The 11,376-nt window shown below is 40.4% G+C and overlaps 1 protein-coding gene across 5 annotated transcripts in view; it reads right to left on the bottom strand.

Moving 5' to 3' along the window:
- GRK5 (G protein-coupled receptor kinase 5) overlaps positions 1-11,376 on the bottom strand; it is a 180,694-nt gene that overhangs the window by 46,626 nt on the left and 122,692 nt on the right. For 3 of the 5 annotated variants that reach the window (XM_064514296.1, XM_064514294.1, XM_064514297.1), the window contains one exon: positions 10,879-10,956. The exons of the other annotated variants lie outside the window; for them this stretch is intronic. In XM_064514296.1, coding sequence (XP_064370366.1) covers positions 10,879-10,956 — 78 coding nt within the window. The remainder of the gene's footprint in view (positions 1-10,878; positions 10,957-11,376) is intronic. 5 annotated transcript variants of the gene reach the window in all.

Below are 11,376 nucleotides of genomic sequence, written 5' to 3'. Positions count from 1 at the left end.
TGTTCTACTAAACTATCAAAACATTTGTTGCCACATGGGATAATACAATGACTAAAGACAACAGAGCCTTCAGCGAACAGCTGAACATGTTCTGCCTTGAAGGGTTGTGCTAATCCATCACAAAGGGCCATGTCAACAAATCCAGTTCCTGAAGTCATTTGCTTCAGTAAATCTGATCTAGCCTCAGGCTGACTTCCTCGCTCCAGACTCACTGGGCTTCCTCTTTAGCTGCCTCTTCAGCCTCGGCAAACTCATTGGTAGGACAAGGATGAATGTCTTCTCTGGGTTTCCAACATCCTTCCTCTCACATGAGCCCCTCTTTCTGGTGCTGGGTGTAAGCTGTGATCTTGAACTATGCCCTTCTTTGGAGAAACCTAGGAACTACTGAGGTTCCCTTGCTGGCATGTGCATGGAAACCATACGAAGCATTTTTCAAGGCTCTCCTGTTATTCAGCAACAGCACTTGGCATTTATACCTCATTTTCCCCATTATTGGTAGACCTTTCTGTAGCCATTATCACTGAAAGCAAAATATATTTACAAGACATGGACCTTTTTTTCAATAGCCCAGCTACTCTGTATCAAGCTCCTTTCTAGAAACCACATTTCCGTTCCTGGATGGTGGCAAACAAGCAACTGCCATGCAAATGGTGTGATTCAAAATGTTTCCCACGTAAAGATTTTCAATCCAAGGTGTGGTTTCACTGGAATGTTAGATTACCTGATTCAGAAAAATTTTGGGGTGTAACCACAACTTTCATTTCAGAGCAACAAAGGAAGGGAGAAGATTGCCTAGATCAAGAAGGAGAAAATTCTCCCTGGCTCCTATAGGTGGTCAAAGGAAATCTTAAGCACTCAAAGCCTCATAGAAAAGTAATTTTGAAATAACAGAATATCCTGTGAGACAAAATTTAGTTGTTTCATCAGCTTCTTTTGCAAGTGCAGGGAATCAGCTGCAGACTTTATATTCCTCAATTAAACAGAAACTCTCACCACAATCCCAACTAGCTATGGGATTTTTGGAACAGTTTAGATCAAGAATCCAAACTGGTCCCCATGGAAGCTATGCTTTTGACTTCAGTTAGTGAAAAACTGGGCCTCATAAAAACGTTTGGCAAGACATTTTTCAGCATCTTTAAACTCTAGTCCATTCCCACCCATACTGTTTTAATAATTTTTTGGAAACCTGATTATAGATGCATCTTTACCAAAGAAACAAGTTTTTCCTTTTTTGTGTAGGTGCACAGGTTTATTGGTGTAGGGGTGCTCCTGAATTAGCCAGTTGGAATTGTTTTATACAAACCTGTTTTTAAAGTGGGGAAAGGGAAAGTATGGTTTACTTGCTGTTACCTTTTTTCCCTCTTTAAAAGTACTTTGCAAGCAGAATAAATGATGAAAACGTAGAGGAAATATACTCAGTGCCAGTAGCTGCCAGTAGGATGATGGAGTAGCTTAAGAAACACAATAGGAAAGAAGAGTAATACAAAACAGGATTTTTAAGCTACTCAAAAGTTAGGCACAGTCCTTAGAAGTGTCATTAATTCCATAGAGTAACCTCTTTTGTTAGTAACCCACAGGATCTGAACCATTCATTACAGCGCACTACTACAAGGGGCCAGATGTTTGATAATGCATTTTTGGAAAAGAACAGTATTCTCAACATTAGCAGCAACAAAGATGACAGGACAATTTTAAAAGCTTCTGTTCTCAGAAGCGTTTTTCTCTAGTCACGTGCGCTTAATAGGTTTGGATAGCACCCAGTGTCCAGCCTCTTATCAGAACCTTTCTACCTTTTAATGTCCTCTCATTGATGGATAGCCTAACCATTAGCAAGTAACCTTATGTTGCAATATTCATAGCTTGGCTTGCTCTGGTAAACCAAATGTCATTCGTTCCATTAAAAAAATCCCTAAATCTATAAACACTCATTTACAACCTCAACATTATTGAATGGCTTTCTTGCAGGAAAACAAACAGATTCCTGCTTGAATTCACTCCTCTGAGACATGAGCCTGTAAACATGAGTAACCCTTCCCTTGCAAGCAGTCCTCACACCGAACTTCATGAGCTATTTGTTTTGCATGAAGGAAACTCATGCATAAAGGCATGATCCAGGCTGTACTGAATGGCTGTAGTGCTATCAGTCGCAGCGGAGATTTTGCAGAATTTCTTCTTCACCTTTTTACATAAAATTCTGAGGAAACACCTGAATGAAGAAGTGAAAATCCAACAGAGAGTTCTGGAAGGCCTTGAAAATGATTAGGAAGTGAATTAAAGAAACATCAGGCAGGAAACAGCGGGCCACTTTTATAGGAAGACTGGCAACACCCATGAAAGGAAACAAAATTAGCACCTAGTGCTGCTGGGAACAGGGCATTCCCTAATCACCTGTATCACACGATCCATTAACGATCATATGGTAATAGCCATCAGAAAAGAATTGAGAGGAAGACATTTATTGTAGGAGATGACATGCTGTTTGCAGTGGCATATTGCACTCTTCCTCAGCTTTGCTTGTTGGACAAGCAGCATCTCTGCTAGGATAATAAACTTGCTATACTCTTGATTTTTGACTCAGATCAGGCTCTAGCCTGATTACACAATATTAAATTAATGTATGAGTAGAGGCTTGGCATGCAAGTTAAGTGAATTTTGTACATGTAGTTGCATTACCAAAAAAAAAAAAAAAAAAAATTAAACTTGAATAGTTTGAAGCTCCAGTTTTCCACAACTTGAGCATGCTGGTTATTTTTAAACCCACTTGTTATCAAAAGATTTTTTTGGTATTCACTCTTCTTTTTTTTTTACACTTACATAGTAATATTTTAATGAATTTAAATATATATGTTACCTATGAAATTTAAAACAGTCCTTATAGTAATGCTGTCATTCTTGGATCCAAGTTAAAATAATAAACTCTATCATTATTAGCACAGTGATTCTTCTCACTGAATCATACCTGCCAAAGGTATCAGTCTCAGGCATCTCATCATGAATTGGCCTGGCACATTCCTATAAGGCTACTCGGTTGCTGAAGTTCGAGATGGAGAGCCTATTATTCCAGAATCCTAATTCCCTGTTATTAGGAAATCAGATGAGAAATACAATATGTTTTACTTTCAATCTATTCATTTGCCTCTTTGTTCTCTTCTGTGCTGGGATCATGTACACAGTTGGTCTGCTATTGCTTCTGAGTTTAGCACAATGCATCTTGAGCACAAAAAGACATTTGCTGCCCCATTACATTTTTAGCTCCAGAAATCCAAGGCTGGACTAACCTGGAAGGTTACTGAAAGTCACAGCCTGTGCAGAGAACAGCTGTGGATGACAGGCATTCAAATGGCTCCTGCGTTATTGAGAAATCGTGCACAGAAATCTGTGTGCATATGCCATGCAGTGTAGTTTAATGTATTCTGAGTGTGTTACACCTAGAGTGGAATTGGCCTCACTGCACTTCAGTCATCTAAAAAAAGAGACATTCGAAGTCACGCTTGGGCTCCCTGTGTAATGTAATGTACAGAAAGAGGCACCTCATCTCACCTGTCTAGATGCTTCCCTGTATTTGGGCAGACCAAGTTTGCAGTGCATGTGTTGAGAGCCTGAGGTGCTGGACTCACTGGAGGTCTGTTGTAATGTCATTCCGTGCAAACGCACAAAAGCCATCTTCTGCAGATTTCTGGACATCTTGCAAGCCAGCGTTTCAGGCAGTGGAAAAGTCTAATTCCTTTCTCTCATGTGTGTAAAGTTTTCAGGCAGAAGATGATGTGTCTGGGGAAGCGGAATGAACCTTAAAGCCTTAGAATTAACTTTCCTGGCCATATGCATAATCTATATGAACTGAGTGTGGGTGATGAGGAATACGCAGATGGAATGGGGAAAAGATGAACCCATTGAAAAAGAAAGGAGGAGCCGTAATGAGTATATTCATCAGCCAAGGGCAGACAACTACCTCCAATTCTCAGATAATCCTGTTGATAGTACACTGCTCTTTATTTGCACAGTGCCCTCAGCCTTCTCGGGTGTCCTGGCTAGTCTCTGACAGCCACCACAGCAGCCTGGGGGGCCTGCCTTGCGTTAACAGACAAATGTGAGCCAGGTTTACATGTGTGGTTGACATGAATCAGCTGAAGCAAGTTTCCATTTTCCAAAGGATCAAGTCAGAATAGTTCCAGCAAACACAGGGCAGCTAAATGGCTTTTGCCCAATGACCCAGTCATCCCAATGATTTTCCTTACCACAAATGACAAACAGTTAAGAAGCATCTGCTCAGCAAAAGAGATGTGGACTTGGGAATGTAACCTCTCCAAAATAACAAGGAAATGCAGAGGTTCAAGTGGTAGCACTGCTTAGCATAAAACCAGTGTGGTTAATGACCCTAGCCCAAGCCTTCAATCAGTCTGAGCAAACACGTTACAAATGGAGCCCTCCTCAAATCTAAAGGGCAGGGTACAGGGGACTGCCACAGGACCTATTCTGGGACAGCATCACTGGGATAGAGCAGGCTCCATGTTGTTTCCATAGGCTTGTATGCAGTTTGGCATCATTGCAAGAGCCAGAAATCCTAAGTGTTTAGTTAACTAACATTTGTATTATAAACACTGGGTGAAGGATTAGGAAATAGGACTTGAGCGAACCGTGAGAAAATGCCTTTTAGTCTCAGACCACAGCAAAGGGACTCCTAATCAAGGCAACACTGTGTGATTTTTTTGGATTCCTCTGACACACTCTATTACATCCTGGCCCCAGTGACAGAAGAATGCTTGTTAAAATAAATCCCAATTATAAAGCACTGATTTGAGTAACAAGGTTGCCATTCCGCTGCTCAGATATTTTCCCAGAATTAAACTTTGGAAAGACGAGCTTATGCAGAAAGTACACTGAGAAGGGTGCTTTCCTGGACTAATACACAGTGATCAGCAGAGATATTGATCATGCTGTCTCCGGAAAAACAAGCATTATGTATTGATTTCTTTGGAGACTGGATTGGTTATGCTAGCTGCAATGCAGAGGCAAGTAACACTATCATCTCTGGCTAAAATGGTGCCTGTAGAGTAGTGAAGTCAACAGAAGGGGGAGATGAGAAATCCATTGAGTCAAAGAGTAAAGTCCCAAGCCAACTAATTAAATGGCAAATTTCTCTTTCACTCAAGTAAGGCCAGGATTTCTACTTAAGTATTTAGCATTCTGAAAAGTCTTCTAATAGGAACCTAAGAGATACAGCGAATAGCATCTTGAGCAAGTAAATAATTCTAGCCCATCTTTGATCCATGCAACACATTGTGTGTTCAGATGGGCACTTCATTGCTTATCTCAGTTGGGTCATTAAGAAGGTGCATAGGGCTTAGTCATTAATCTACCTGCAGGACTGCTGTGGTTTCAGAAAAATCCGAAAACTAGATTTGGAGATAGCCCTTGGACCAAACCTTAGGGGAACATTTACGGTAGCCAGTGAAAGGTGATATTATGTTGGCCTTTTATTATCACGAAGATAATAAGCTACAGTTGGACAGAGATGAGTAGCTGGATATAAGTGATGTAAGCTGAATTTGTTTGAGAAAGGTAACAGTGTAGAAATCGATTCCTGAAGACTCTCCCTTCAAAACACAGAGCTTCTGTCTCACATTAAACTCTGCAGATTGCTTTACAGAAGCTTTATGTTCTCTTTCTTTCAGAACTTCATTTACAGTGACTTTCAGCTTTTGTTTTTGCCATTCCAAAAACTGTAACATCTTCCCTGGCAGGCATTTAGTAAAACTAAACAGTTAGAGCAAGAGATCTTGGTACTTGAGTGTAACACTTGTTATGGCTTGTCATGACCTGCCCTTCCACAAATGGGATTCAGCCAGAATCATTAAATAGTGATGCATGAAATTTTCTTTATAGGAGATGGAAGGTTTTAGTGATTAGAGAGGACGACTCACTCAGAAGCATAAGTGCCTAAGTTTGCATTTATTTTGATGGTGAAAATATATTGGAAGGGGAAAAGAAATCTCGAGGAGAGGACAATGGGAGGATGAGACCCTCAGCATCAAGATTAAAGTAATGGTGTGCAAAAAGAAAGTTCTTCTTTAACAACACAAAGAGCTGAGACAGGATGTTATAAGCATGAGCTTGGACTCAGCTGGGGGACTTTGTCCATTAGAAGGAGTCATATACCAATTTAATTTCCTCTCACCCATATTAGATAGATGTTTTCTTCTCCAGAAAGAAGTGATGAAAGGAGAACGCTTTTTAGCCAGTAGACAAGTGGAAGTCCAGGCACTGCTGATCAGCCAGTTTCCTTTTCACAGGACTTTGCCCTCCCTTCCTTATCCTATAATTGTTCATAAAAACAAAGACGTATTTTCATTTAGCAAAATACCTATTGCTGCTCTCCTTTGACTGGAGTAAGGACGTTATTGCCTTGTCTAGCTGACCTCTTGCAGCAAAGAAAGAAATTGTAAACATGGTCTTTATGCTGTGCATTTTCTGGAGGAAAGGAGAACAAACGGGAATTCAGATAAGAAAACTACTGCTGTTGCTGTTCTTCATATTCTATGAAGTATATTAATGGGGATAACAATACGCATTAGCCATCCTATTCAGTAACATTTTTAGTACCCAGTTGAGTCCAAATATAAACTGTAATGGCATATGGAGACCATCTTAAGGGCCATTTCAAACCAATTTACTTTTATATAGTGTCTCTCAAAGTATCTCAAGGTACTTTACAGAGAAAAAGAAAATAATGAGCTAGTGATTTAGTAGAGCAGGGCATAGCAGTTTTCAGGCAGGAAGGTAAAAATGACGCATAGAAATGCATAAGTCTATTTTAAAAGCAGTACTAAGGTAAACGTATCTCATTGTTCTTACATTACAAGAAGAAGCCAGGTAACAAAGCCAGGCTGAATTTGGTTTAACTTAACTGTTCTACGAAGCACTGAGGGCTTTTTCATTTATAGACAGAATTGGAACCTAAATCTGAAACATTCCCATCCAACTGTTGAGATTAAGAAAAGCCAGGAAAGAAATATTTGTGACCAATTCATATTAGCAGTTTTACCATCCTATTTCACAACCTCAGAAATTTTAGACTTCCTGTGGGTTGGACTTTTGCCTTCAGGGCTTATTAAGTAAGAAGGCAGTTTTAAGTGCCTTTTTCATGGCAATTGTTAAAGCCTCTCTGAAAGAAGCAAAGATCAGCAAGACTCTAGTCAAGAAACCCTTGATGTTACCAGTGTGGCAACCATTGCACTACTCCTTTTAAGCAAAGGCAGACTTCAGGTGGGTTTGCCTTCAGAGTATGGTGGCACATGCCCCATTGGGTACAAGTCTCTTCCTGTTAACAGACGAGGCTGTCTCGTCAGCAGTCTTCCCCGCATAGCCCTTGAGGAGTAGTTGGCTCACAGTGGGACCTTTTTGGAGAAGCAGGTAAATGATCCTTCATAGCACATGTCATGAGGGGGTGTCTTCGGCTACGCCATACCTCTTCTATGGGTTTTCTCTCTCCTGCTCAACACTCGAGTGAAGTTGCTAAGGAAGCCAGTGAAAAAGCTCATGTTTCAACATCTTTACTGTAAAGATCACATGTAGCCCTTACATTTCATTTCCATCATAGTCAAATAGTTCAGAATGGCCCACTGCATATGAATGTTTCAATTTGCTTCAGGCCAGAGAGAGGAAATACTAATATCTTCCTAGGGAGGAATCAGATGCAATGAGGCCCTGTCTCCACTTTCCCAGATGAGGCTCAGAGTTCCTACATGCCATTTCTCCAAGAGGCTTAAACCACCCACTTTCCCTTCCACATACCAGGACAGATTCGGAATTTGCGATCCCTGCCACTTGTAGGTCAAGGAAGCTGTGAAAACCTGAATGGAAACCTGACTCTACTCATGCTGCCCATGTTGTGAGCCATGAAGAGAGGCAGTTAGATCTCTTCTCAACTGCTCCAGTTGGTGTGTAAAGGCAGCTCAGGATGTTAGAGCTGAGGAGAGCCTGAATCATGATTCTTTGAGAAAGTGCCTCCCCACTTAACAGTCTCAGGAAGTGCTGAGCGTGTTTAGCTGCCTCAGGATTGATGCTAAATGTTCTCAAGAAAATTTCTTTACTCAGGAATTCACTGCTCCCACACATTTGAGTTTGCTAACTGTACAGTGTAGTATAGTAACACCTTCCAGACAGTGGCTGTGTGAGTCATGAGGTTGTAAGTATTGGTATGATGTCTATTCATCTGGGGAAAGGTCTTCTTTTTCTTTCTGCTGTGCAAGTAGTGTATGTTTTATTAAATAAAGTGCATGTTCCCTATGCAAATGAATGCACTTTAGAATGATATATTGACACATTGTATGTTAAATATGTATGACATTTAAAAATCTAACTAAGAACTAAAAATCATTTATAAATATTAAAGAGCATGAAGTCTACTTTTTGTTTTGATTTTGCTTCTGATCCTGCACTCTGGGAAAAATATTCCTCATATTATAAATCTGAATTATCTGTCCAAGAACTAAACCTATAATTTTATTTGATCAATCAAGCCGTATGTCACACTATTTTTATACCAAGACAATCAGGTTCTCTGAAGCATAGACATACACCTACTTGAAAGAAATGTTCCTCTGAAAGGAGAAGGTTTGGGAATCAGCAGTTCTTTATATCTTTCAAGGAACTGATAACTAAATGAAGAAATGTAGCACTTGAGGAAAAGAGGGTTTCTCTCTTGCCAGGATGATATTCCATTAAGACATTGGGGTCCAGATTCATCCCTCTTGACTGCAAGCATGTTACCTATCTTAGAATCAGTTACCCTGGATTCAATGGAAAGAGCGAGAGAGAGAGACTTCTGATGGCTTCATACCTGTCTTTTGGAGGCTCTTATTTCTCTTTCTTGACTATAATGGAAAGTAGTCCATCTAGACTCCTAACCTGAGCACCTTAGTTTTGCATCTAAAATTAAATGAAATGAATGCATGCCTTGCTCTAGATGTTTAAGTATATGTGGAAGGTTAGCCCTCTATTAGAAAATCTAGTGGTCAACCCATTGCTATGGCACAGTCAACTTCGCCTCTAGGGAGTGTTTTCTGCTACATGTTGAATGGCCTAGACATCCCTCTGGGAAAAAGCAGAAGTTTCCCATTAAGAAAAAAAATGCAGTGAGGCCAATGCAGGCATTAAAGTACCACCCCTAAGACAGGCAGTTTTAGGTAACAGGTAGCATAGCTTCTTGTTCCCTTCCCTCCAAAGATCTTAAGGTAATTTGCAAACACCGCAGGAGTTTCAGAACACACTGTAGATATCCTGTGCCCATTTTACATACTGAGTAACCAGCTACCCAGGTCAAATATAAAATCTAGAGTACAGCAGAGAAATTCCAGCTCCAAAGTAGCAGCAATTTACCTTATTGTAACACCATCTTTTTTGCTTGATGAAGAACAAACTGCTCTCAGGCTGGTCTTCACTTCACATTCATTTAGTTCACAAGCTACTTCTCCTGCACTATGGGGTTACTGATAAACAGACAGGGATGGCAGGAGTGCCACAGGACAGCAGTGAAGTGCTCTGGCGTCTGGAAACCTGCACAAAGACCAGCTGTGCTTAGCTGAAGCTAAACAGCACTATCCTTCTCTCACTTTACTAGCCCTGATATCAACAAAATACCTTTCCTCATTTCCAGATGAAGACTAAAGCAGTGGGAAATTTTTTCCCTCAGTATTTGTTCCTCTTTCTTCTGTTGACAGAAACTTTAAGAAAAATGATCATCTCAGTGGATTAAAGCGCAGTGGAACTTCATGCCCCTAATGAATGGGCAGCAGGAACCCATGCTGGCAGCACTAAATGACTGCACATGAAACTAGCCAGGCTCAGTAAATGAAACCAGATCTCAAAATGCATTCTGCGATAACTGAAAGTATGCACTGAAATTTATTGTAGGAAAATGACTGACTGGAAAAAAAGTGGTCTGCTCTGCCCCTACACCTCCAAAACATATTGTACCATTTAAATGCTTTAAAAGGCCATTTGTCAAAAACGCAATTCATTTTCCCGAAGGTCAAATGTATTTCTCTTGTAAAACAGTTGAAGCAGCGATTGTACGTCTTGGTTACTCTTATGAAAGCAACTTAGGAAAAACCCTAGGATTGTTCTTGTGTTTGAAGTTGGATGTTTATTGCTTACTGGCAGTGACTTTTGTGCAAAGGTTAAACGCGGTCAGCAAATGATCGAAACCCAGAAAAGAAGGGTTAGGCCCAGTGCAGCCTGTCCAAAATTCCTGCAGCAAACTAGTAGTTCTGTTCAGAGTGCCACCCTGTGGACACAGCTGCTACCATGAGCTCCTCTCCTTCCTAGGACTGGACTCGCAATGGTCAGGAATTGGTAGCAGTGGAAACAAAACTGGTTATATCATCTCTCACTTCCAGAACACACGATACCATTGCAATCTCATATGCCCATGGTTATTTGGGGGCAAATGGTGTGGGGAGGGGGATGAGTTTTCCTACAGCGTATGCTACTAAAAAGCCATTTTTGCCAGTGCATCTGAAACACCAGCTCTTCTCAACTGGATAGGAAATAATTGTGGCATCTGCTGATAACAGCTCTCTTCTATTACAACACAGATGTTGAGTTTTGCACATAGAAAAGAGACCAGAGAAACCCCCCCTGTTCTTTCACAAGTGAATTAAGTCCTTGTAAGCTCAAGTTCATCTTTAAAAGCCAATTTGTGGATTGAAATGTAAAGTTTTATCTCGCTGGCTGTTTGCATAAAACTTGCAGTTTTATTCACTGGAGATTGTCACCATAAATCTTAGGAATTTGGTTTACAAAGCCTGTAACAACCTTGTTTAGCCAAGGTGTGCCTTGCGGCATTCCTTCAGTAATACCATTCTGGCTGCCCCTTACCTCTGGGGTGAGGTATTTCATCATGATTTCCTTTCCTTTCTCTCCCAGCTTTTCATCTGGAGCAATTTCATACTCTGCCTGGAACAGATATAAAGAAATTGTCAATATTTGCACTCATACTTCAGCATTATAACTTCATTTTGGATATGGCCTTAACTGAACATTCTGTCTGAAGAACCTGGAGGATAAACACTATATTCTGCTGGAAGTAAAACCTGTAGACACAATCCTATTAAAAAGCTTCCACTATACTTTGACCAAACCCAAGTGATGTGTTTTCTGAGATGATACCTTTTAATTAACACCCCTACAATTTAATTCATTCCTATTTTAAAGCCTTGCCAAGCCAGTGTTTGGAAAACATTCAGTAACAGCAACTTTATTTGGTTCTGCTCACACGGAAAGTGGATGTTGAAGGTAAAACTATTTCTCTGAGTAACAGAGAAAGTGGATTTTGTTAATGCTCGCCAAAGAGGTATTTCAAGCACCAGGTGAACT

Source organism: Dromaius novaehollandiae, chromosome 6, assembly GCF_036370855.1.
Source record: "Dromaius novaehollandiae isolate bDroNov1 chromosome 6, bDroNov1.hap1, whole genome shotgun sequence".
Classification (NCBI taxonomy): domain Eukaryota; kingdom Metazoa; phylum Chordata; class Aves; order Casuariiformes; family Dromaiidae; genus Dromaius; species Dromaius novaehollandiae.
This window is presented reverse-complemented; position numbering and strand designations above follow the sequence as displayed.